The sequence below is a fragment of the Xiphophorus hellerii genome, chromosome 6 (assembly GCF_003331165.1).
Source record: "Xiphophorus hellerii strain 12219 chromosome 6, Xiphophorus_hellerii-4.1, whole genome shotgun sequence".
Taxonomy (NCBI): Eukaryota; Metazoa; Chordata; class Actinopteri; order Cyprinodontiformes; family Poeciliidae; genus Xiphophorus; species Xiphophorus hellerii.
In genome coordinates, this window is record NC_045677.1 from 15264591 (window position 1) to 15292433 (window position 27843).

Genomic DNA, 27843 nt, shown 5'->3' on the forward strand with positions numbered 1-27843 from the left:
AAGGAATAGTCCTCCAGAATAGTTACCAGCCAAAACCGCTCCATATCTGCAACCAGAACAATGATAAAAAAGCTTTAAATAACTGTGATTGAGATTATGAGAGGATCTATGTTTATCTTGCCACCACATGAGCAGGATAATAATGGGAGGATAAAAAAAAAACCCAAGTTCACTGTTAGAAAAGTGCGACAAATATTTATTTTAAGATTTATTAAATATCTTGACCAGGGAGTCCAGGGCGCAGCATTAATGACAACAGTTTCCACAGAAAAGACCAAACTATGATTAGAAGAAAATTGTGATACTTTCTCCAAGTTTCATCCAGGAATGCGCACATTTTTTGATTGAGAAATTCTGCTGACATTTTATGCTGAAAAATTTTACATTTGAGTTTGTGAGTCTGTCTAACAATTCACTGAGAATATTTTCCCATCCAATATGGTTCGTTTGTCCTCTTACAGGTGAATTTGTGTCTACAGGCAATGTTCAACATTATTACGGTTAGTCAGATAAGAGGACAATTCAATGTTTATTTAGCTTGAAAGAAAGATCAGGAGTTGGCAGAAGTTTATCGCGAGGAAGATGCGTATATTTAGCCCAGTGGGATATTAGCTCACAATATTAGCCTGGGGTCTGTGCTAATGACGTTCAAACTGTGGAAATAGCACAAGTAGATGTGAGGGTGGGAGGCAAAGACTGCAGGATGTTTTGTCCTGTGGGAGTGTGCAGTAAGCTTCTCTCTTCTACTGCCCACACAACCCCAGTGAGTTATTTGTGGCTCGTTCACACACACACACAGCTTCGAAACTGGTGTGATAATCTATTGTTGTGTGTACGACTTGTATCTTGTTGTGGTTTTGTGGAAAATTCTTCTAAGCAATTAAAGTAGCTCAAATGAGAATGGTTTTATTTCAAGTTTAAAGTTAATGCTTTATAAAGGTCGCAATGTAATTACAACATTTAGCATCAAAGATAAATGACAGAACATATTGTTCTTTTCATCCATGTTTTACCTCATGTGCCCCTTTTTTAAGCATGGGAGAAAAAAAAACTTTTTGACAATTAGACCCAGAGGTGCCTTTGGTTTGTGGTTTTGGAGCAATCTCTACTGTTTTATAGTTGAATTAAACATTACCTTGCTCTAGTCTTTACATGCAAATGAGTAAAATACTTAGACAATAAAGCCTTTATTGGGGATATTAGCAGCAGCTAAAAGTAACCTCGCAATAAATCCTTTTGCCATGAAGGTCATAAAGCTATGTTTTCATTATATGGTGCCATTCTTCTTCTGTAGCATTTCGCAAGGTTGATGCATACAGAGAAAATAATTTCAGTTAAAAAAATGTAATAAAAATGTTTACTGTTAAGTTTTTTCTTTTCTATAAATTTTTGTGGCCTGCTAAATTTTGTAAGCTGATGACTTAGGCCTTACATGGCAAATTTTCCCACTCCAGCACAACTCAAATGATTACACTACCTCTTTAACATTCCTTCAAGCCGGTCATCCTTTCATTTAATCCAGATGTGCAGCACTAAAACATGCAGGACAGGGCAGCTGTTTATGTCTATGTTGGTAAGAAAAAAACATATATTTATTTTTATTTTGTTCTGGCATTCAATTGCTTTGTGTGCAGAGAGTATTTAATGGGTGCTGTGGAGACTTGGTGACTCCCAAAGTGTCATGTCAAGTGAACTTTCAACATGTTTTTCCCTTCTTACTCACTGCGGGATGGGAAGTATGCCTGGGTTAAGAACACAAAAACATATATCTCTAAATCACAATTGAAAAGCAACACGAACAATTACTCCAAAATTGACAGTGAAGTGAATCAACACTGACCATATACTTAAATTGTTTATAAAGTAGAGGGATGTTAAAAAAAAGAGCAAATTGTAACTAAATTAAAAACCAAATCTTCATCTCCACAGTATTTTTAGCATATTACCTGACGCACCACTTCTAAAGCCTTTAACGACAACATTTAAGGGATTCAACTTGTACAATTTTAACTGACTCATTGTTTGTATCCCTCAGTGGGCTGTTGGAGCGTTACCAGTGGTTTTAATGATCATAAGTGTTTGTTGTCTTCCTCCACTGCCACATTGCTGGGGATGCCCTCATCTCCATGGAGAACTTGGTTATAGCCCGGCCCACGTACACCTCCTTTTGCGTCACTCTGACTGTTTTACTCTTATCAAAAAAGGAAACATTTCCTCTGCATGATCAAGTTGCTTGCAAGCCATAAATGGGTTACATGGAAATGATCACCCAATGTTCAGTAAGATAATTTTTGTATCTCAATGTGACATTTCTCTGTACAAAGCTGGCAGACTTACTGTATATTTCACTTTTAATTTGAAACAAATGAAAACTATGTTCTGCTATTTCACCATGAACTACCTTATGTAATTGAGGTGGACCTCAATAACTGTCATGTGCATCAGAGATGGACAGCTTTTAGGTTATGCCCTACATAATGTCACTATGTGCCTGTATAATAAGCAATATCTCCCTTTTAAGCTGAATTTGAAGTACTGTGATGAAATTAGAGTAACACTGCCAAGAAATAGCAACATCAATAAAATATTCTATATACCGGAGTGGAAACTTTCACTCACTATAGTCCCCATAATTCTTAATGTTGCTAATTTGCATCAAACCGACATTTTTTATCTATTTTATGTGACATCTTCAAATTATCATTCACTACTTTAGACCTGCTTGACAGCAGAAATCTATATATTTTCCCATACTTTTGAGTAAAATAAGGTTTGAAGAAGCTAAAAATTCTAGGAAACAGGATAGACCACTTTTCAGGTCATTCTAATAGTGTTTTAAAAATTTAGAGACAATATGTATAATTATATTATTCCAATTAAAATTTAAAAACTATTTCCACACGTCTCTTGTGAAGTACCCAGCTTCACGTGCACATCTGTATTTGTTCAACTGCGTCATTGAAATTTATATGGCACATGCCCTAAATTCCTTTTCACGGTGTTTACTATGCTCCTCACGGGGCTCAGATTCCCATTTATTTAAAGCACCAAAACAGAAACATTTTACATCTCTTTTAGTGATACAATACGCCTCCTCAGCATCACGTAGATCTAACATATACCACACTGCGAACAAAGTGCATTATCGCTTAAATTAATTTTACGTAAGAAAGACTATAAATTGGAAACACTTTTCAAAATACCTCGGGAGATATCACATTTTTGTTCAGGCAAACTTTTTTGCTTACGCGAATGACTGTGCACAAACAGTCCCCACCACATTGCCATGCACACACTTGTATAACCCTTTAGATAACAGCCGGTCGCTCTGAGCTGTTATGAGCCAACCCTGGCCACTGCTTCATTCACCGGCTTCTCCGTCGTAGTGATTTGCTCTCTCTCATCACACTACCAGCAGCCGTGGGTTCCCATGTGAAAAGCCCGTCACAACCTTATATAAAACGACTGACAGCAGAAAGGACGAATCACGATGCGGAGCGGTGGTTACGCCACCCGCCTCGCCAGCTCGTGAGACGCTGATTGGTCAGAATCAAGGAGCGGCGATGACTGGCTTTCATTTAGACCAATGGGAGTAGAGCAGTAGGAAGGGCTAGAAAATGGGCTTGTAATGAGGTCACTGCTTGCGTTGAAGTTCCAGGGCAGTGCGTGGACACCGGAGCCGGGCAGAGAAATTTGTGGAAGCAGCCCAGAAGGAGCGGACGGACCCAATCCTGCAGAGAAAGGTAGCTGTATCTTCAAGGATTTTATTCCACGGAACAACCGGAGAAAATAGAGTTGAAGCCCTCCGTGAGGTTTGTGAAGCTTATTATATGTCCGTATGAAATAACGAGTTGGGTATTGCATTATAAGGTCACAGCTCAATTAACTGGACGTCTGCCCTCTTGACTGCTGGAAATCCCTGACGGAGTAACCGCTTTACCTGCTGCGGGATGAATAAGCAGCTGACCGGGGCTTTAAGGAACTTGGCATACGGCGAGTGAAAGCATCCAGAAAGAAAGTTGAAGCAGTTAAACTGGCGCAGAGTGGCCGGAGCGGTGAGACCCTTCTGGAGCTCAGTAGATACAGTGGATAGGTGAACTCTGTGGTGTCAGTGTCACATGAAAACGCCGGTACGAACCTTATGTAAAGTGTTATGCTGCAGTTGCACATGGCACAAGTTCACATGCCGCTCCGATTAGGGAATATGCAGTGCGAGGAGCTGAGTACAAGGAGGTTGGCAGAATTAACCGTTCATTCATTGTAATTACATGAGTGAGAGCACAGTGACTACAACTTTAAAGATGACAGGGGCAGTGCCAAGGGAGGGGTGCGGAACTTCTAGTATTATATAATTATGGTATATATATAATACTTTTATAATTTTATTATAGTGTGCAGAAATGGTGGGGTCATGCATGAATTTTGCAAGTTCTCTGTGGATTCTCTATGGTTACTCCAGTGTCTTTCTCTGATCCAGAAATATGCCTTTATGGTTATTTGGCCCGAGTCCATTCATGAAATTTTGGCCGTTTTGTGACTTGGTTGCTGGAGATAGGTAGGCTACCATTCCCCCCATAGCACTGCAAGGGTTACAAGATTGTCAGAAATTATTGGATGGATATTTTCTTATTTTCATATTCATTGTTTCTTGTTTTAATGTCTTTCACTCACTCTTGGGCCTGGATCACCTTCTGCCCTCTTGACTTTTGGAAATCCCTGACAGAGTAACCTTGCTGCGGGATAAATCCTGCAGCAGGTAAACCAGGACTGTATGACATTTGTAGAGTTAGAGTTTTGAAATCATGGACACTGGATTTTTTTTTTACAATAAAAATCTAATATATAGATGTTTGGTAGGTTGAACAATGGAAGTGGAGTGACTTTAAAAGCGTCTGCCACATTTTAGCTTTGACACTTTTCAGTCTTACTGTTGGTTTAATCCAATTCACCACAATGTGATCATGATCTCTTCAGTCAGGCATTTAACTACCATAGAGATGAAAGATAAGTGAACTGAACCTGAATCTGATTAGAAAGTGTTACTAGCAGCGCCACATGTCTTTCACTCACCTTAAATTAGATAAAACGCAGTGGAAAGCTTTGCACGCTATTCAGGTGGAGGCTGCTCTCTGCTAATATCTACCAGCCTGCAGCAGTAAAAGTGCAAACATGAAAGCTATCCAAGGGACTACTTTTTAGCTGAAACTTAACTGGCAACACTCTAGAAAGGCTTATTAAAACAATTTATAGCAAAAAACAAACAAACAAAAAAGAAACATTTCCTGCAGGAATTAAGCTCAGTATCATACCCTATGTATGCCAAGCTGTGCCAGGACTATATATTAGGAAAACTCATTAGTGTTGCTTTGGGAGCTGTTAGGTTAGATATCTACTTCAGAGATGCATGCATCTACTAAATAAATGGTTCAATGACATCCTGGAAGAGTTAGGGTAGTTGAAGTTATATAGTTTTCCAAATTTGCTCCCCCATTATAATATAATCAAGAAACATCCTAGGGTCGCTCCTGGTTTAAAAGTTGTAGGTTTGTTTAAAAAAATGTGTGAAACTCATAATCACCTAATGCAAGATAATGACTATTTTTAAAGTAGACGCGTTGACCTTATCTTATTCTATAAGAACAAGAAGCAAAGTAAGAGAAAAGGCAAATCCATAAATTCAGGACACAAATTTTAGAGAATTGGTATGTATTCAGTCTTGTTTATTTCCATACTCCTGAATAAAATGTAGTGCCATAGTTTAGTTTGTCTCAGAAGTTAGGCTGTGTTTTTTTCTGTTTGTGATTGTGAAAATGATAACGTGTGGAAAAATTCAAGGGGTGTGAACACTTTAGAAAGGTACTCCAGCTTTATTCTTTGTCCAGCTTTAAAATACAGTCCTCAGGTTGAAGTTGACTTTGTTAACGGTTGCAGAATAATACAGCCAACTTCAGTTTGTCTACATGAATGGAGTGGGAGGAGACAAGATGTTTGACGCAGGTAGAGGCTGACAAGGGATTTGTTATTTAGATCTGTTTATCATACAGTTGAAATCAAAGGGAAGGGTTGCCATCTCTACAGCTCTCCACAAACACAGCGGCAGAACAAAAAGATCAGGAGTGGAGAAGTTAAATGAGCATATTTATGTTCTCAAAGCTGATCTAAGTACTTGTTTTTTGTGAAGTTGTCCTTAATTACTCAAAAATGAATGCAATAAAGTCTTGTGTGTAGGGTAGTGACACAAAAGCAATAGTGATGAATGAAATTCTGACTTCAATTTACATGGCTTTATCTAAATTTAGTCACTAATATTTACAGTATTTGCAAACAATTGGTTGTAATACCAGATGTTTGTATTTTTTCAAATTTAGTTTGATGCAAATTAGACATTTAACCATACAGTGTGATATATACAGTATATACACCTCTTAATTGTGTTATCTTTCTCATCTTGCGGTTTTAGACACCTGTGCCTTATTGACCGTACCTTAGTATCGGATGTACGTCATAGCTTTTATAGAGGGCCAGCCAGACGGTGCGCCCTTTGACCAAGGAACCATTATTTAATCGAGTCAGTCCATGTGCTGATTACATTATGAGGAAGAGTCTGATGACTCTGGAGAAATAAAAAAAAGTGAAAAAGTGGTTTGGGAAGCAAAGTCCATTGTGATTGGTTTTTAAAATGATCAGTGGATTCCCGACAGGGACAAAGGAAAGCCAGATGTTTTTGTCCTCTCCTTTCTCTGCAGCTGCTCAGCTGGAATTTATTTATTGGCAGAGAAGAAGTACAATTTGCTTTAGTGCACAGGTGCATTAGGTGCATTAGACACAAATAGCCTCCCTTACAAAAAAAACAACTAAATAACATAGTTGATCTGTAGGTACCTTGTTAGCAGTCTCTCCTTACATAGAAATGTCCAAAGGATTGTCCAGAAATATTTTTATGTAATTGCAATATCTGCTGTTGCACAATCACTTGACTTGGATTGATTGTTAGATAATAAATAAAGAATCTCCCACATTGGTAATTAGTACAATCTTTTGGACTTTGTGGTTTGTCAGATTGCCAGATAGCTTTTTCATCTGTGGACTAGAGTTTCAATTGCATCTGCTGCCTCAGTTGCACTTTCTGACAGGGAAAAAACAGCTCAGTAAGTGCTTTGAGAAGTTCAGAGCAGCCTGTTCACTCTGTGCAGAAACATTCTGGGAGTAATGTCTCTAAGTTACATGGGAGAATGGGTCCAGTCATTGCATTTTGTGAAGGGGATTTTTTTAATGATCCTAACCACAGTGAGCTCAAGTGCTGCATCATAGATTTTTTATTTTTTTTCATTTTGCAGATTTACTTTATTTTTCCTGACGTCACGTTTTGTTTATATCATGTGGTTTAATTAACTCCATCTGGGCCTGAATATTGTTGTTGTTTTGTTCTCCAGTACCATGTTCAGGTAGTTTTGGTTTCCTCTTTCAGTTTTTTGATTCTCATTTAACATTACCCCCTGTTTTATTTTGTAGGATCTCTTTCTTTTGTACATTTTAGCTGGCTTTGTTTTCTTTCTCTCCTTATGGTTAATGTCTGTTCCATACTGTTGATTAGATCTTTTAGTTTATGGTTTTGTGCAAAAGTCTTGAATAATCTCACCAAAAACTGGAAGTCATCAAACATCTTTTCTTGTTCAGCCTCAAAAAAGCATAGAAAAATTCGCTTACATTTTGGCCAAATGCTAGGATTCTACATTTCTTTGTAATTGGTGTCCAAGAATTCATACTTTGTCTTTTGAAGTGATTTTGAGATATATGACTTCATACATTGGCTGCTTTTTAACAAATTTTCTGTTAGCTGTGATCTATGAATCACTCAGGCATAAAACAGCTGAACTCAAGGAATGAGCTCAGCTGTGTGCGGTGTCTACAGATTACAGACAATTTAGTAAGGTGCCCATTTTATACTGGCTATTTAGACACTTAATTACAGTCAGCATTTAACAAAGGCAAAATGTTCAGATTTGTTTGGCTGAAAAATGTAAATATCAAGAGATACACTGTAAAAAAATAAAATAAAACAAAAAGAAAAGCGTCTCCGATTTACGGTAAAATACTGGCAGCTGTTTTTACCGTTTTTCTACAAAAATTAGAGACATTCTTTTTTTTTTTACAGTGTAGCAGATTTTGAACGGTATAATTGGATTTTATAGCATTAACAATCTCACTATTGACGCTGAAATCCTATCGTACAGAAGAGGATGCATTTCCTTGGTCCTTTGTCAGGTTTCTCAGGATTTTTAGGTCATTTCTATTGTGTTAGTATTTAGATATTTTCTGGCCTCATTATTCCTCTTCCGTTCTTCACTTGTCCACTTTCCTCTGGCAGGGTCATGTACAAGTAATGAAAATATGTCAAAATGAAGCCAAATTCCAAAGAACAGTACTGATCTTTGCAAAGGCCCAATAACTATTGATACTGACCACTGTAAACATTTGCAAGAAAATCTGACCTATACAGAGATTGGGAGTGATTTAAAACTTTTGCGCATTGCTTTCATGTCTCCTATTGTGTTTGGATCCCTGTGCTTTGTCTCTGCATGCCCATTCTGGTTTTAGCCAAAGACGTCATTATAGATTTGTTTTTCTTTCTTATTCTTTGCTCTGCTGCACCTTTAATCCTTTAAAGATCTGCCTCTGCTTCTTCTTACCCCTGGTCCCATGCCTGCTGCCTGTGTTCAGTTGTGACTTGCTCCATTCTGACAAGCATTGGTGAACTTTTTGCTCAAGTTTAGCCATTTCTTTTCACACTTTGCAAGACTCATCACCTCTGATTGATCATTTACTTACTGACTGTAGGCTGACCTATTTCACTTGGCAGCTCAGATGCAGGACATGAGCCAACTATGCAGCAGGTTGGCGACATGTCACACTGTGCACAGTCATCTGATAAGACCTACAGAAGTGTTAATTATTGATATCTATGCTACTGTCATTTGTTCTACCACAGGAATTTTCAGTTACCAACATCCCACAGGAGGGATTATACAGACCATTATGGATTAGTTGATCAATCTAAAGTCATTTATATTCATTATGGTTTTCTGGAATCCTCACAAACTGTGCTCCAAATTTAGGTTAGTTGTAAAAACAAGCTTGGACAAAGTTATGCACTGACATTTAATGCATTCAACATGACCAGAGGCATTATTTTTTATTTGATTTTAAATGTGTGTTTTATTTGAAATTTAAAAGCAACATTTACCTACTGTCGAAAAAATACGAGCCACTAGCGCCGCAAAAACTCTTCGGAGAAAAAAAAAAAAGCAACATTTAAATGTAATGCCAGCTGCTTTACTAGATAATGACTGCATATTCTTGTATAACACAATTTGTTAAATAACAAAATATAATTATTGTCGTAAACTGTGCTTTCATCTTTCTCATTGAGTTATCCACTTCCAGTTAGAGTGGCCATCTGGGTGGTGGTGGAAAGTTTGGAAGACTTCAAATATTCGACTCCTCCTCTTCACTGTTGCTTAGTCTGTTGTCAAAAGCTTTGAATAAACCTTTAGGATTCTTTTTAGTTTTTTTGGGGATGTTTTTTTTTTTTCAAACTATCTTCTATAGACGTTCCATTGACAAAGTGCTTTGTATAATATTTCAGTCATAGCTTTCCATGTTTTTAATGTAAACACAGCATCATTGATGCTCCCACATAAATGAGCGTACGCCATTCTCTGTAACCAAGCGTGTTCTTGATACTGGATGGAGTATTTTGACATCCTCCTTTGCTGTCTTACATGCTCATCTGAGGTCCCAATACAGTCATGGAAAAAAGAAAGTACGCCCTCTTTGAGGTTTTAGAGTTTACATATCTGCACGGGATAAAAATGACCAGACTTGTAGCAAGTGTTGAAAATATTTAAAACAAACCTCTACTGTACAGAAACACATAAGGCATTGCTCACTGTCATTATTTATGTAACAAAAAATGTCTTCAGCATTCCACTGTGTTAACTTGGGGATGAATGGTGAAAGTGTGGGTTCATTTTAAAGGCTTGACGAGATCAGTTTTGCTATTTACTGGTACATAAGTAAAACCAAAGAGTTAGAAAGAGAATCTAATTTTTTTAAATATGACTTTTTGCTGGGTTGTTGCTTGGTGATGTGTGTTGGCAATCAGATCAATCTTGTCAGGTGTTATTTGTGGTCCAAGTTGGAAAATCCTTTTAAAAGAGTTGAAGGGTTTAGATTGGACAGATCTGCTGTTCTTAAAGGGCAAATTGTCTGAACCAGAGGCTTTCATAGAACATCAGAGGCGTCCAGCAGGGTTTTCAGGGGTCCAGGGTCAAACCATACAATGTTTCAAATATGACACTAGACCAAAGGCAGAAGGAAGCCTTTTGAAGTAGGATTGGTGAAATGTTTTTCTGTTTTTAACTTTGTGCAAGCATTATTCCTCTTATATTTATATAGTTGTTCAAATGAACATTCAGACACAAACTTATGTTGAAAAATCATCATAGCATTGACTATTTGGCACCACTGGATACAAATCTTTACTGTCTGGAGCTCATGTCAAAGAACTTTGCAACTTTCATAAATTTTTCAACATAATTTTTTGCCTTTACTGGATTTTAAGTCATGTTTTTTCTAAATATTTAAAATTGTGAATAGAAACAGATTCATTCATGTTTAACACATGTGATCTCTTTCCACAGATCCGTTCATTTACTTTTCATCCACTCCGTTGTCATCCTTCTGACAATGGGATGATTGCGTTCTACTGAACCTGAAACAACCCCAGCAAAGACCTCCTCCTGATGTCAGACGATTCAGACTCCAAGCCCTATCCCTTGCCGGTTCCGGCAGATCGGGATGGAGCCTCGGCTTCGAGCAGCCCCATGGCACAGATGCGCTGGGTGGGCAGCTATGCCCAGGGCAGATCTGACCTTGGACTGCCCTCTGAGGGCAGTGATAGCAGCGGTCAGGACCCCGCCATCTCTCCTCACAACGTGCGCAAGACAACGCGTTCTCGGTTGTCCCCTGAGGAGGACGTGGAGATGAAGAGCAGTGGGTCCAGCGGCAGCGGGACAGAATCGCATGGCAATGAGAGTCATGGCAACGAGAGTCATGGGAATGACAGCAACGGCCATGAGTCAATGGGAAGCTCCACCAGTTGCAGTAAAGACTCGGCATTGCTAGAATCTTTAGGCAGCAATAAAAGGTGAGCGATTGCAGAACTTTCTTTCCTTTACCGTAATTTCTTATTACAAATTTTAAAAAAAGACATGAAACTTAGTTTTCCAATCTGTGCCAATTTACAGCAACTTCCTCTTCCACCACAGTAAGAAGGTGCATGGTGTAAGAAGGTGTTTTTTTAGGTGTTGACCAGAGAAATTAGTTTTCTGTAGTGATTGGATGTTCTTGGACTTCATTATAATTTTAATTAATCATTTACAGACTTGTAGATTTACCAACTGATGCTTTTGTAAACAAACAGCATGGGGTCCCCTGGAAGAGCTATCACCAGATCTTTTTGGCAAAACAGAAGACAAAACCTTGTCTGGTTACTCTCACCAGAAACGAGCCAAATAAATTGCCATTGTCAGTGTATGTTTGGTGATTTTTGTCAAGAATGTAAGGCCATATTCAGATTCAGCTCCTCTATTACTTATACTAGCATTTGTAGGAGTCAATAGCAGTGTGGATATATCAACTGGCTAATTAGCACTCCTGATTAAAGCTAAAAGATTTAATGTAGTCATCACTTTCTATTCAACACAGAGAGACTTACACTGAAGCTTCACTCTCCTAAATCAAATCTTAAAACTTTCCTGTTAGCTATTTGTGCAGCAGGACCTTAACAGAAATGGCTGGGATAGTTTATTTATCAAACATAAAAAGCAGTTTACAAGCAGCAGTACGCACCTTATTTCTGTCATAAAATTGAACGTAAAATTAGGTTTAGGGATTTAGCCACGCAGTCATTCACCTCTAACGTAGGCTGATCATTGATTGTGATGCAGTGCCAAAAACAGTTCAGTTTTTGAAGTGAGACTTTAGCCAGTAGATCAACAAAAAGGTAAAAATAGCATTAGAGTCAGTGAGACCCACCTATTGATGTCAGATAACAGCCATTGCTTATAAGCAACATAATTTTATGTTAAATAATGTTGTTTTTTTATTCCACTGCTTCACACACATTCACATGGTGGATTGAATATTTTTTTGTTTTTCTGTTTTAAATTTACAGTTTTGACACATAAAGGAGCATTCATGTAGCACATTGAATCTTCCATATTTCATCCAGAATTAGTGAATAAAAGATTGTCTGTTAAATTTTCCATATAAACTAAGTCATAGATTCAAAGGAGGTAATCTGTAAAACCTTTAGTGCGTGTATGTGGCAACAGGCTAGGATCAACATTCAAGGTTTGTGAAAACAGATAAGTTCATGCGTCAATTTTTCTCCTATGTTGCAAATGCTGAACCAAGAGCAAAGTATTTTTCTGACCCCAAAGTGATACATACTTAAGGGTTTTTATTCATAAATCTCAACTTTTGAAATAAATCTTGGCTAGCACCTTTAATTTCAGGAGTTTTTGTGACATAGAACTTTTTTTTCTGACACATAAGAGTTGGTTTAAAGCTAAAAAAAGGCGACAGTTTTAAAACTTGCAGAATATTTTCCTGTCATCATCATGTCCAGAAATAGACTCAGACACATACAGCTTGCCCAGGAAACATACAGAGCAGATGAACAAATACATGACTGTATCAACCAGCAGGAAAAGCAAATTGATGTCATCTTGAAGGCTGGAAGCTAGCTTTTCTTCAATGCCAGATGGGCCATGTCACGCTTTCCTACTCCTTGTTGCCATGACAATGCACTGTTTGTGTGTGTTTATCTCTGGGTGGAGCAACCCGGTCGCAAGCTCTGACGTCTTTACTCACTCTAGGCTCAGCCTTACTTTGACCTGCCCTTGATGCTTCAGATCCAGGCATTTTTTTGAAACCGCTCCTTTTCAGTCATGGTCTATTTCCCTTCTGGCATCTAACGCTCTGTCTGCCGACAGAGTGACGTATTTTAAACCCACATAACTCTTTCTGGTTTTGTGTTGCTACATAGCATCCCTGTCTGCCAACTCTGAGTCATCTTGGTTTACTTTCTACATGTTTTGTTCTCCAGTTTTAGGAGGTACACCTCAGAATGTTTTTGTATTTATCTACTCTCTTGACATAGATCTCTATGTATAAACTAATTTCTGGAAAAGCAAGTGATTTAATTACAACCAAATATTAACCTATTAATCTAAACATGTCGACAACAATGCATTTTCTAAAAGTTAGGACACCCTGTCCCTAAAAGGTTATTAGACGCCCTTGGCTTTTGCATGTACTGCCTGCTTTAATTCCATAATGTCTTTGATTAAGATATGGTCTTTGACGAGACCCAGGGTCTTTCATTTCTTAATAATTGGTCAGTTCTTGAAGTTACTAGCATGTTTTGTGTCCTTGTCATGTTGCTCTGATTCGGCTCTATTTGCTTTTCATATGGTTTCACAATTCTCTCAAGCATCCTTTGATAGTCAGTAGATAAAGGCCACATCCTGCTGCAGAAGATCTTCCCATTACACTTTCAGCTTTGTGCTTCTCAGGACAAGAACAATAAGTGTTACCAATGGCATTATTTGAAAGACTCTGACAACTGGCCCATGTTGACATTATTGTTACCTTAAATTCTAACTTTAGTTTGTCTATATAAAATTAGCCAAACCTGTGGTTTAAACAGCTAGTTTATCAAATTTTAAACTCAGTTAATGTTATAGATTCTTCTCATCTTGCTGCAATGTCAAACTAATGGCAGGAAAATGGTGTGTAGTTGTGAAAAAAATGACTTGGTCAGACCAAGACTATAAAATACACTCGGGGTACATCTGCTACTTTTTTGGAAAAACAAGATTGATGCATTGGTTCTACCAAACAGAACAAGATGGGGAAATATGAATTATCAAAGAGTAAGGGAAGGAAGTTTACCAACTTTGGAAACATCATATTAAAAACTACAAAGGTATTCAAAGCCTCTTTTCTAAGTTTTGTTGTCCCAAAAAGCCTGTAAATTGAAAGTGGTTAAATCTGACACCCATGTCCTGCACATGTTAGATGCACTCATCCTAATCTAAACCATCTATCACACCTGATTCAAATTGTTGACTCACTTCCTCTATTACTAAGTTCATCAGGAACCTGCTTGGCTTGTTCAACTAAAACATGCAGGACACCGACCCCAGGCTGGAGTCGCCCACTTCCTGGTGTGTGGGGTACATTTCCAAGGAGGTTCAATTAAACGTTTTCTACATACTAATATCAGTGATCAGTTTATTATTATGTCCTACTGACACTGTTTTAAAATAATAATCCTGTGCCTGATTCAATAAAGACAATAAATGTGTTGCTTTAAATGACCGTATGCTCTAACATGTCTCCTATTACTAATATTAATATCCCAATTGATCAGATGAATATTACGTGCTCATGCCAAAGTCTAAAGATCTCCTTTGTGACATTTATTAGTGAGCTTGCGTGCTAGTGGCAAGGGCTTGCTGGAGTTTATTCAGCGATCACTGATAAGTGATGCATTTTTATGACTGCACTGTTTTATTTCCCAGAAGCCAAATGCTACACGAATCGAGAATTACATCACTGCAATAATTTTTGCTTAGTGTTTTACTGAGTGAGCTCCTCTATGCCACAGATCCTGCAGGTTTTCTGAATGTAGACAGAAAAATTACAGTAGGTTGCAGCTTAAAAATATTTCCACATTGTTCAGGTGTATTAGTTTAACTAATGACTCTGTCAGTCTGTAAGGTTTTGATCATGGTCTCATTATGCTAGAAAGATTATTTACTCTGTTAAGCATGGACAGTCTGGTCAGCTGATTTTCAGTGCCATGGGGTCGATTGATACAAATCAAATCAGATATTGAAAAGAGATCATATTAAGGATCAAAACAGGAAGCAAAAGAGTGAATGGATTCAACTAATTTACTGATGGATGTCTTTTTAGTTCATTCCCATCACATTCAGTGAGAAAAAAAAACATGAAAGCCAAATGGAAAACATCCCTTGCCATTTTTAAATGTAATGCCTTTGCTGTCCCAGTTATGCCTCTTAAACATAAAGGAATCAATAACCTGTCAGTAGAAGATTTTTAATTAAAAAAGACCAGTTTCCTCTCACCTTCAATTTGTGTTTCTGCTCCCGGAGGACAATTGAAACGTCTCTTACACTGCCACTTTAAGCGCCCTCTTTATATAACTTTTCCCTGACCTACAGACTCCCTGCCATGATACCAATTAGCTTACTGGACACTAAGACATACAGTATTTAGACTGTCTAGTCTAAAACCAGCTGTTGCATTGTGCACGACAGAAGGCTATTTAGATTGAATTAGATTCCTTCTTTGGCTCAGGAAGGCTATTTGTGAAGATGTTACCTATTCTGAGCAGGTAATCAGGGTTATTTATAGTTGTTCAGTTTTAGTTCAGATGAGTCAGACTCTCAGACAGCTGCTAATAGTCTTGCTATAATCTGGTGGCTAATTCTTTATCTATATTATAAGAAGTGTTATATAGTCAGCCAGGGCAGAGCTGTTGATTTTTAATTGCCAGTTTCTGCTGTTTTCTGTTCAGATTTCACCACAGTGTCAACTGAAAAGAAAAAGTTTCTCAAACTTGTGTTCTGACTGAAACCATGTGTGGCATCTCTGGGAACTAAAGGCTTACACTGAACTTGGACTCACCTGTGCCAGGAATAACGATTCGTTCTATTTTAGAACAAGTGTGCTAGATATAGGTAGTATGCAGTGTTAATGTTAGTCGTAACCTTCTGGGTTAACGCCCCTTATATTAGATACACGGTACAAAGCTCCTAGAGAGACTAAGTTAACACAAACAGGAAATGTTTAAACCGTCAGCCATGATGGCTATTCCAGAATTTCTTTTAGCAGAGCTCCAGATTTCTTAGCTGAATGAGATCATGAGTTGTTGTCTTAGAGCTGTTTACTGTAAATTCTGATCTGTTATTATCTGAGGGTGTTGAGACTGAATGAAGGTTGTGGTTTGTTTGATATGGAGCAAATGTTCTTGTAGTTGAGGTCAAACAAATCCTGTTTATGTCAGAAGTAAAACTTTCTTTTCTCACGTAAATATGTTTTCCTTAACTCACTTCAGCAGAAGGACGTTGGTTTAAAAACAGCTGGTGTTATCGTCTATTTTTAAATGAATCATAAAAACATGAACAATGAACATGATAGACCTTTGTTCGTGCTGCTTCTTTGTAAATGAAAACGTAGAAAAGCTAAATAGAGTATAAAATGAGGATAAGATAAAAAAAAAAACACTTGTGTAATATTCAAATTTTCTGAGAAATTACATTTGGTTGTACTCATCAAAATTACCAGAAAAAAGGCTTGAAACCTATCTACATGTATATGTGTGCATAGATTGTATATAATATATCACTTTCATTTTTTTTTAAATTCAACCTCTAAAAAAGATATTTTTGTTGAGATTCTAAGTTGCGCAGGTTCTTCGGCTGTACAGTAGGTAATGGAGTCAGACTGAAGGCCAGAAACAGTCTGCATTGAAAAAATATCTCTAAATTTCTAAATCAGCACCAAGAGAACAGGCAGAGATTTTGTCCACTGCTTGTTCTTTGCCCCCAGTTGTGTTTTGACCTCACCCTTGACCACAGTGCTGTTTTCTTGCTGTGCAGCCAATGAGCTGCGGGGAATAATTTGGGTCCTTCAAGTAGATGACAAAGACTTCAGGATAAGAGTGTTATTTTTGTTTTGTTACTTGGCTGCTACATGTGCAAAATTGGATCGGAAGCTCAAAAGGCGTTGTTACAGGATTCACAAAAGACATACAAAAACAGCTGATCTTCTTTTAGCTTGAGTTAATAACAGGCCCAAAGTGTGAAAATGGGGACACTTGTCCTTTTTCACTGAAAGAAACTTGAGCACCTCAGATGCGTGTGAAAAACATGTGATAAGTCTGTACTTCAGAGAAGAAATGATTGTACCTAATTGTTCTCCTTCTGCTTACTTGGAACTGTTGAAAAGCTGGTTGATTAAACATCAGCATGAAATCTCTTTTTCGGAACTGAAGTGATTTTTACTCCATTTTCAGGTTGCAATTTGAAAATATCCCTTCTCTCTTGCACAGTTCCAACTCCCACAGCCCATCTCCTCCCAGCAGCTCCAACGCCTACAGTCTGCTGAGCTCGGAGCAGGACAACCCTTCAACCAGCGGCTGCAGGTTAGCTCAATGACCAGCGCTGCTGTCAGGATCAAGATCTTTATTTAGTCTGTTTGTAAGAGTCCCTTTTCATTAGTGCTATGAGTGACTCTTGGTTGTTTACTTGTCCGTCTTGCAGTAGTCAGGAGTCTGCGAAAGCCAAGAACCAGAAGGAGGTGATTAAAACGCTGAAGGAGCTCAAACTCCACGTGCCAGCTGACAAGCAGCACAACAGCAAGTCGACCACACTGAGCGCGCTGAAATATGCCCTGCGCTGTGTGAAGCAAGTAGAAGGTTTGTTGCAGATAACAGCCTCTCTGCTTTCTTTGTGCTTTCCAATTGTTTTTATCAGCAATTTCTATTTGCCTTTATGAGTTTTTATAGTTCTTTTTTTGAGTAATTCACTGTACGTTAATGAGTAAACACAGGAATGCAGCCATTATTCATTCATTAAGACTGTCTTTTCTTAAGTGTTCAACTGAGAAAAAGGTAATACTATAATTTTGAGCATCTTTTTCACATAGTCACAGAGGTAATGGCTTGTAAAATTGGCAGAAATTTTATAGGCCATTACTGTATATAATGTACAGTATCAATTACATGCTGATACTGTACATTATATACAGTATAATATATATACTGTATATGTTACAGTATATATACATGCATATGTCATGCATGTTTATAGATATGTATCCAGTGTAGGTGTTCAGTAGTACAGTTCTTCAGTTATTAAACGTTTTATCATTTTCATTATTAAAAAATGTCCTTGGCATCAGTGTCGTGGGCGTCTTGGAAGACAATCCTCTCTGTGTTGTATGTTGACCAAATTTGGATAAAATCACTGCATCTTTTCTCTTTCAGCGAATGAGGAGTACTACCAGATGATGATGGTCAATGACAGTCATCCTTCTGGCCTGGATGTTTCTTCTTACACCATAGAGGAGATAGACAGCATCACTTCAGAGTACACCCTCAAAAACAACGTAAGACCAAGTCTTTGTTTTTTCCCCCCCAGCTGGTGCACATCACAGGTTTAAGATATTTTTTTTGGCATCTACAGGACATTTTTGCAGTGGCAGTTTCCCTGAGCACAGGAAAAATCATCTATATATCTGACCAGGCTGCCTCCATCCTCAACTGTAAAAGAGATGCGTTCAAAGACTCTAAGTTTGTGGAGTTTCTGATGCCGCAGGATATCAGTGTGTTCTACAGCTTCACCACCCCTTACCGCCTGCCCTCCTGGAGCATGTGCACTGGAGCAGGTACCAAGAGCTACACGTCTCTCTCCAAACCACTGGCTAAGTTCAGATAATGTTCAATGTATGGATATTATGTTGATGTTTCAGAGACATCAACAAAATACTTTGAAAGTCCATTTATTTTATTATATGTATACAAATCAATTTAGACTCTAATTTAGACACAGACATACTGTTTTCTGCATTTTTCCATTTTGTTACATGTGATAGCCACTCAATGTTCTTGAACATATTAAAAATGCCTTTCAAACTTATTGTCACACACAGAATAGAATAGAATAGACTTCTTAGGGCAATTGGTGGTGCAGAACTTTATTTCGGGGTATCAGAATAAAGGGAAAGGAATAAAAATGCATGTTTTTAGATTTTTATTTGCAAAACATTTTGAAAACCGTGTAACATTTCCTCAGCTTGTGGTTGTAACATGACAGAATATGAAAAGGTCAATATAATTTTTTATAATTTAGAAGAACCTGAGGTCTTTGTCCAATGATTAGAGAAAGAATGTCAAATAAATTGAAGCTTTTAGAGACCAATAGGAAATGAAAATATACATCCATACTTAAGAAAATCTTCAATCTGTCATCTAAATGCTGCAGTGTTAGATTAGGGAAATAAATTATGCATTTGACCTCCTTTCATTTGACCTCCTGCAATGTGTGCAGGGCCAGGTTTCTGAATGTTGCTTTTTGATGCATTTATTCAGACCTGATGCATCTGCTTTTGGCTGCATCCTGTGTGGATCATGTTCCCTTTGAATTTACAGGAGGTTTTTTTTTTCCTGTTTCAGATCCGTCTCCTTCTGACTGTATGCAGGAGAAGTCCTTTTTCTGTCGTATCAGGTGTGTTTTGCATCAGTTCATGCACGTCAGGCCATCTGCTGCTCGTATCTGTGTGTTGGTTTTATTCATGCATTTAATTCCACTGCGGATGTTTCTCATTTTGTATATGACGTCACATTCATGACCTCATATACAAAATGAGGTATATGAGGTTAACCTTCTTCCAGCTTGACCTGGAAGAAGCATTTTTATGGAGAAACAGAAAAAAATAAAAAGAATTGCATTTGTTCAGGTGGTGGGATTTTTCTATTTTTGAAGGTCCAAAATTTAAGTTTTGTTTCTTTTATTTTCCTCCTGTCTGAAGTGAAAATTTGCTCAATACTGCCCCCATGTGTTCAATTTGCAAACTAAGAGTAGATAATTTTATTACATAATTGACTGAAACATGCTGTTTTTTCTTGGGTTAACTCATTACTAAATTATTGTTCTGATATTCAGTGGCGGTAACGGGTTCGAGGGTGATTTGCGGTACTATCCGTTCCGCATGACCCCTTATCTGATGAAGGTGCAGGATATGGCTCATGATGAAGACCAGTTCTGCTGCCTCCTGCTGGCTGAGAGGGTTCACTCTGGATACGAAGGTAAAAATGCTGCTCTTACCAGAAAATTAGCATGCAAATATTTGAATTATTAGTACTGTTTAGATATCAACAATTTCAATTATTTTCCTAAATCTGCTTGCAGCACCCAGAATTCCACCAGACAAGCGCATTTTCACCACCACACACACTCCAAATTGTGTATTTCAGGATGTGGATGCGAGGTAAGGTTTCAGTGCACTTTGTGTACGCTTACAGTTCCTTGCAAATCTTTTCATGCCTTTGGAAGATTTTCACAATGAGTCGTTTTACAACCAAAACCTTCTACATATTCTTGGGGATTTCATGTGATAGAACAGCACAAAGTATAATCAAGCCAATCTTATTTATAAAGTTCTTTAAAAACAACAAGCACTAACTACAGTTCTGAAAATAGTAAGTATAAAAATAATAAAGACTAACAAAAAAACCCAGACTAAAATTCATGTAAAAGTAATAAGTAAGAATATACAAGGTATACATCAGGAAAACTATAAAAATTACTAAATAAACTGTTCCATAACTTTGAAGCTGCAAAAGCAAATGCTTTGCTTTAAGAGTAGCAAAGTGAAAGGAAAGAAAAGGTTTTAGGTTTGGACTTTAACTGGACCAAGCTTAAACAAGAATATTCTGAAGTATTTCAGTGTAGCTCTGGCTGTACGTTTAGTGTCATTATCCTGCACAACAACAAATCTTTAGCAGCTTTGTTGTTGTTCTTTTCTTCTACTTTGTTTTAGTCTATTATGTTGTGGTTGTAATGTGACAAAATATTTTTAAAAAACCCTTAAAGGCCATTTTATATTCCAAATACTAAATATGTAACACTAATAGAGATAATCTTTTCATTCTGTGTGTCAGGGCCGTTCCTCTCCTTGGCTACCTCCCCCAGGACCTCATCGGTACTCCAATTCTTTTCCACCTGCATCCCAACGACAGGCCCATCATGCTGGCCATTCATAAAAAAAGTGAGTCTACAGATCAAACAGATCTAGCATCAGATATGTGTATGGCGAGATCTGAGTTTTAATTCTTCATATTTTGTATTCCAGTCATACAGCATGCAGGGCAACCATTCGACCACTCGTCCATCCGCTTCTGTGCTCAAAATGGAGAATACATCGTCCTGGATACCAGCTGGTCCACCTTCGTGAACCCCTGGAGCAGAAAGGTTTCCTTTGTTATCGGGAGGCATAAAGTTCGCATGTGAGTACTGCTCATGTTTTCTGTACAGAAGACAGTTTTTACTGAAGCTCTGTATAGAAAAGTTTTTATCAGATTTTAAACTTTCTTGTAAGTCATTAACTGTTGATGTGTTTTTCCATCAGGGGTCCAATGAATGAGGACATTTTCATGGCTCCGGTCTCATGCACGGGTCACATGAAGAATATGGACTCAGATATCCAGGAAATAACAGAGCAGATTCATCGACTTTTGCTGCAGGTGAAAGAAGATGGCCACCTAACAATACTGTGCAAAAGTCTGCAGACTTTCTTTCAGTCCTCTAAAGTAGCCTTGAATAATAGTTCATCAGGCTTTCTTGAGATCTTTAGAAGTTTCTCTTTGGACTTTCAATTGTAATTTTAATCAAGCAGCTAAAGATAATCCAATATAAAAAGTTGAACCTGAGTTCAGTACTTAGGACTTAGGTTTTGTTTCAGATCTTTGCTGGATTTTATGGCTATTTCTTTAAGACTTGACTTTCAGATACAATTAATCTGTATTAAAAAGTTATTTATTCTTACTTGTCACCCTCAAAATGCTTAAATGTAAGTCGATGACAGTCAAGCAGTTAATAGATCACTAGAAAGTCTGATTCTGGAGCAAATTCTAAATAAGGGTATATAGATTATAGAGATAAATCAAGCACTATTCCAAAAAGATTAAAACTCAATAATTTGGGTGCAAAAATGACACATTTTGAGATATGACAGCATCTCTTATTGTTTTTAAATTTTTTCTTCTTCCCTCTCCATCCTTGATCAGCCGGTTCACAACAGTGGGTCGAGTGGTTACAGCAGTCTTAACAGCAATGAGTATCTTCAGGGCATGACCTCCTCCTCTAGTGAGAGCCTGAACAATGGTAAACAAGGAAAAAACCAAGAAAAGGAAGGGGAGCAGAGCAGCAAAAGCAGACCTGTGAGTAAAACTGCACATACCTGTGTGATTTCACAGCACATTTTTTTTGCTAAATCCCTGAAACCACTTAACTGCAAAGTGAGCTTAGGGAGCAACTCATTAGTACAATTTCTTCCAAAGCGTACTTTTCAGGAAATTTGTAAGGGAATTCATCTTCAGAAGAACCAAGAGCAGCAGATGGCAAAATCAGAACGCAAACGAAGCAATTCCAGTAAGTCATTTTTTTAAATAATCCAGTGATTGTCACATTTACGACTTTATTCAGAAACTAATTTTTGGTCTGTCTCTACTAGTGTCAGGACAGAACAGCCAGGCGGTTGTACGTCTCAAAGACTCAGCTCCCCCGATCAACTGGAGGGAGGCCACCGCTGCGGACAGTCGACTCTCTTTTCATGAGGAGCTTGACCTTAACGATCAGACTGCCTACTCCTACCAGCAAATCAGCTGTCTAGACAGTGTTATCAGGTATACAGATAAAAACGGACACTTTGACAAGCCAAGGTTTATTCTTCAGAAAACGAAGCTACCTATTGATCATTTTTTAAAACTGAAGGTTTTTAGTTTACCAAAAAGATTCTCTCAGTAAAACACATTGAAACATTCTATTGAATCAAAAAGATTCAAGAATTGTGATCTTCTCTGACCTGTTCTAGTCCACACTCCTGCAATGAAACAAAGTGTCAAACATGAACCATCTTAAAAATATGATACTTTGGTTCTCCTTAATATTGCTTTTAACTAGCTCGTGATCATAATATCAATGTTGTGACTGGCTCCTGCAGGTACTTGGAGAGCTATAATGTTCCTGTCCTCATGAAGAGAAAATGTCAGTCATCCTCCAACACCACCTCCTCTAACTCTGATGAGGACAAACAGAAGAAGTCACATACTGTGCAGATCTCTGAAGGTATGTTCTGCTGCTGACCAACCAATAGATCAGATTTTCTACCTCTCCTAACAACTCAAGAAGTTCTTTTGAGGATTTCACACTCTTTCCTGTGAACTTCTGATTCTCTATCTCTCTCAGCCGTCTCTCAAATGCCGGTGCCTTATCTGCAGCTGTTGTTCTCTGTTCTCTTTGGCAGAACCAACCTTATCGAAGGATCAGTCTCGTATTTCTGCTTTGGATGATCCTCACAAAAAGACCAGTGACCCCGCCACTGCGGTAGTGGGCACTTCGATGCCCCTACCAGTGCCAAACAAACCAGAAAGTGTGGTGTCCATTACCAGCCAATGTAGCTACAGTAGCACTATAGTGCATGTTGGGGACAAGAAACCTCAGCCAGAGTCAGGTACAGTGGAGAGAAAAACCTCCAGCCAGAATCTCTCTATTACTCAACATGTTTAAACTAAACACTTCTGGTGACAAAGACAAAGAATGTCTATATTCTGGTGATGTAATAAGTAATTGTTTTACTTGTTATATCTTATTTCCTCAAAAAGATCCTATCCTCTGGTATCAGTAGTTTTGAAACATTTACATACTACTTTTTTTAGTATGTAAATAGCATAACAACAACAAAAAAAGAAAAGATAAAAAGGCATGTTTTTGCAAAGCATCTTAACATGCATGTGTAGATACCACTTACTACAGGAAGACCCTTGGACACAGAAAGACATTTATTTTGTCTTTGTACTTTAGTTTTCACAAGATTTTCCAGGATATACACAGTCTTTGTCACCAGAATTATCTTGACCTTAATCTAAAGACTAAAGCTTCTGTCACACTGTTTCTTATCTTGCCACTTATGTTAGTGTATCTGAAAACGTTTTTTTAACATGAGTTAAAATGTGAACTAATGAGCAATTGGTGGAAAATCCCTTCATGTCATACATATGAAGAATTTTTGTTGTTTTTGTTGAACTACAATTGGATGGATGGTGTCTGAGTGTCCCTGCATGGCTATCTAGTTATTAGCTGAATTTAATGGAAAATGGATCCAATCCCCTGCTATATCAACCATTTTAAGCATTTAGCATGCTGATTTGAGTGAATCCTCACCACATAGGCCATCTACAAATTGTAATATGGGATTATTTCCTGTTGTTGGGTTAAATAATTGGATCAATGGGGGCACAGTTATTAGACCTGTTGCCTACGATCTTGGACTTTGCATGTTTTTTTGTTATATGCATGGCTTGTTTCCTGGTGCACCAGGTTCCCCATACAGTACAAAAACATTAATTGGACAGACTAAATGGGGATTTAGTCATGCAAAATTGTTTGCCTGTTGGCTATATCTGGTTCAGTTATGTACTGAACCAGATACAGCATTATCTAAAAGTCTACATTTAGACAATGCAGACTTTGATTAAATTATTTTACAGTGAACATAGTTTCTTTAGGACAGACACAACATGAGATTTGTGAAACCTTCATTGTATTTGTAAAAACAAAAAATAAGCACAACCACCTTAGATTTATACTACTTTGATTTAGACTTAGACTTTAGATTATTTTTAGTAAAAATCTTTAAACAAAACCTGGACTAATTTTCTGAATGCTGTTTACAGATGCTTTAAAAATTGTTTGTGATTCATAAAACTTGTGTTTTAATCCATCCATCCATCCATCCATCTGGTCTTTGAACAGGATAGTTGGTGCATGTTTGTTGTGTGTGGGATAAAGGAAAATGGGCTTGCCAAAGGCACCATTCATGCAGGAACCACCACTGACCATAGAAACTCATAGAAAGGCAGATATGCCATAATGTGACAGGAGTATAAAAATCATAAATAACACAATTGGCAGCTCATAAGTTCATACAGTTTTTAATGTTACAGTGCATAGCTAGGTTTAGGGTCAGATAGCCGTGCCACTTCATCCTATGTCTGGAGCTTAAAAGGAACTGAGTTGAATGCAGGGAACGTGCATGTAAGTCTGGGTGAAGGCTCAAGCATTGGGAAGAAATTCAGTCTGGTGGCTTCAGACTTGCTGACTGGTAAATGATCCTGCCCTCTGAAACTTATCACTAGTCATTATCACTCAGCACAATGTAACATGAACAACAAAAATATCAAAATTCACAAAGAGTGCATATGTGCAGCTCTGCAATACTTCTAAAAATCTAAAATAAGATCTTGAAATAAAGTAAATATTGTCACAATTTTATTTTTTTCTTTCTATTGTGCAACAGAAAACCCAAAGTGTGCAGTTGTTTGTATTTATTTTAACTGAAATGAAACCCAGAGAGAGGTTTCTGCTTTTGTATAATATCCTGACACATCATTTGTTTAGCACTTAATTATAGGTTAGAGTTTTGCATATTTAGTACAATATCCACTTGGGTTATCAGTATTGTTGCTTAGATGTCATCTGTCATTTGTGATTTTGGTTATGAGCAGCTAAGTTGTGAAATGTCAGAAAACCTGTTGGCATCTATGTCTGTGCAAGCCTGTTATCGACTCGTCTTTGCTTTGTTTGTCATTGCGGATGGTTCACATAATACAGCAAGTAAACGTTCCTGTCTCATTGTCATCCATTCAGAGATCACAGAGGATGTACCTGTTGCAGGAGATATGCAAGAATCCAGCCAGAACATCAACACTCCTCGTCCAGTTTCACCTCCTAGTCAGGAGATGGAGTCCTACAAGAAACTGGGTCTGACTAAGCAGGTGCTGGCAGCTCATACGCAGAAGGAGGAGCAGACCTTTCTCTGTCGCATTCGAGAGCTTCGAGGACTCACTCCCCACAAAGCAAACGGCTCCCCGCCCCCGGACCAACAAAGAGATGAACGCACCGCCACTGGTACCACTAAACAACACGGTTAAATAATGGTTAAATAGCTGTTCAGACTAGTTTTATTCCTCAGCTGAGCAGCAAGTACATGAGGATGATTGAGAGCACTAAAACCCTCCTCCTGGCTCTGATTGGTTGTCACTGACCAATCAGAGCAAGTGGTGTATTTCCACATCACAGTTATTCATTACTTTTTGCTGATTTGTGGTTGTAAAATGAGAAATGGTTCAAGGAATGTGAATATTTTTGCAAGTGTATTTCATTTGCATTCATTCTTTTAATCTGGTAACTTAATGTCTTTACAAAACAAACTTCTTATTGGTAAATATTTCAAATTGAAAAATACAAATAGTTGTATTAACCATAAATGATGGCCGGTTATAAAGAGACTCTCCTGATGTCGGTGTTGACAGGTGGGCTGGAGACCAAAGGAGATGTTGATTAATTGGTTAAAATGTAAAAACAAATTTCACATTCAAGTGTCAGAAGCCAAAAATAAGGCTTTTATTCAAATTGCTTTGTTTCTAAACATTTCCTTCGTCAATCTACAGCTGGTCACACTGTTCAGCCCAGAAAGCAAGAAGGTCAGAGACCAGAGCGGACGCCCCGCCGAGGAACACGAAACAAGAAGACCAAAACCAAGAGAGCAAAGCTTCTCACTTCTCCAAGCACTGAGGCTGCCCCTCACAAGGAGCGACAGCCACAGCAGCCCCCTCCTCAACCTCAGACAAACCAGAGCCATATGCAGATCCCAGTATCTCCATCTGATGCCTCACAGCCCGTTTTTCCTGCACCATATCCTGTCATGCTGCCAAGCTACCCATTGCGGATCTACGCCAGAACAGATTCTGCGTTGTCACGCACAGAAGCTCCACCACAAGACTTGGTGAATAATCAGGGTGCCCAACTCCCTTTGTTGTCCCCAGGCACTCAGTCTGTCCCCTTAACCTCTCATATGGTCACACCTATTATGGCTTTTGTGCTGCCCAACTACTTATACCCTTTAATTGGACATCAAGCACCACCGGTGCCAGTGTATCAGGTAGACGCTGGGGGTGTCCCAATGCAAGCGCAGCCTTTTGATCAGACTGCTTTCCCAAGCCAGGCCGCCTTTGCAATCCCACCTTTCATTAACAGTCAGAACCAGCTCAACCCAACGTTGGCATCCTACCTGTCTCCACCTTTCTACTTCCCTTCCTCAAATGACACCCCAAAGCCCCCGGCGGAAGGCCGCTCCCGCTCCTCCACACCACAGTCTGGCGAAAGTGAAGGTCAGCCGTCCCCGCCTCTGTTCCAGTCCCGCTGCAGCTCGCCTCTGAACCTGCTGGAGCTGGAGTTCTCTGTGGACAGGCAGGACAGCGTGCCTCATGCTTCAGTAGGACAAGGGAGTAACATGGCTGAGAGGGAGAAAGGAGCAAGCGCCAGCAAAGCAAAGGAGAGGGAGATGAAAGAGGTAAACAGATTGAAAGAGAGAGAGGAAAAAGTTCTTTTATGTCATTGTGTTGTCCTCAAGTCTTTCGTTGTTTCTGACTGATGTTCTTCACATGTGACCTCTGAACATTTCAAAATGATGTCCCCCTAATACATTGAGCTGTATGCCTCGTTTTCCCGTTAGGGCTTTATTCCCCTCACTACCTGGATTCTTAACATATTCCCAGCAATAAACTGACAGAGTTTCTTTTATTTGTTTTGCAATGTGTAAAATCAAGTGAGCTAAGACTCCTTAGATGAACTGTGGCTTTGGGTGTTAATGATACTATTATCCCTTACACCCTTTAGCCCTCTCTCAGTCTACTTGGTCCACCTGGACCCTTGTATTTCCAACCCACATCCTGTGTCTGTGAGCGTTTGTCTTGGGATAAAGTGTGGTCTAGGCTTGGGTCTGGCAGCAATGAGGTAGGCAAATCCTCAGAAAAACTCAACATTCTTCAAATCCCATTCCAATCCATGTCAATTCTAAAAGCTTGTTTTTATGATCATATGTTACTTGTATCTTAACCTG

General features: G+C 38.4%; 1 protein-coding gene across 5 annotated transcripts in view; it reads left to right on the forward strand.

Annotated features, from left to right (window-relative positions):
• The first annotated feature begins 3637 nt into the window (after window positions 1–3637).
• per2 (period circadian clock 2) overlaps window positions 3638–27843 on the forward strand; it is a 30836-nt gene continuing 6630 nt past the window's right edge. Inside the window, exons 1-21 of one of the 5 annotated variants that reach the window (XM_032565594.1) lie at window positions 3641–3743; window positions 3871–4055; window positions 10704–11209; window positions 17213–17305; window positions 17424–17578; window positions 18149–18270; window positions 18348–18549; window positions 19337–19388; window positions 19827–19969; window positions 20073–20151; window positions 20825–20931; window positions 21016–21169; window positions 21292–21406; window positions 21950–22102; window positions 22223–22313; window positions 22396–22567; window positions 22885–23009; window positions 23188–23394; window positions 25590–25850; window positions 26393–27294; window positions 27621–27737. In XM_032565594.1, coding sequence (XP_032421485.1) covers window positions 10806–11209; window positions 17213–17305; window positions 17424–17578; window positions 18149–18270; window positions 18348–18549; window positions 19337–19388; window positions 19827–19969; window positions 20073–20151; window positions 20825–20931; window positions 21016–21169; window positions 21292–21406; window positions 21950–22102; window positions 22223–22313; window positions 22396–22567; window positions 22885–23009; window positions 23188–23394; window positions 25590–25850; window positions 26393–27294; window positions 27621–27737 — 3654 coding nt within the window. In that variant the 5' untranslated portion in view covers window positions 3641–3743; window positions 3871–4055; window positions 10704–10805. Of the gene's footprint in view, window positions 3813–3870; window positions 4056–10703; window positions 11210–17212; window positions 17306–17423; window positions 17579–18148; window positions 18271–18347; window positions 18550–19336; window positions 19389–19826; window positions 19970–20072; window positions 20152–20824; window positions 20932–21015; window positions 21170–21291; window positions 21407–21949; window positions 22103–22222; window positions 22314–22395; window positions 22568–22884; window positions 23010–23187; window positions 23395–25589; window positions 25851–26392; window positions 27295–27620; window positions 27738–27843 lie in introns of all 5 variants that reach the window. The other 4 variants (XM_032565593.1, XM_032565595.1, XM_032565597.1 and 1 more) reach the window with 4 other exon arrangements.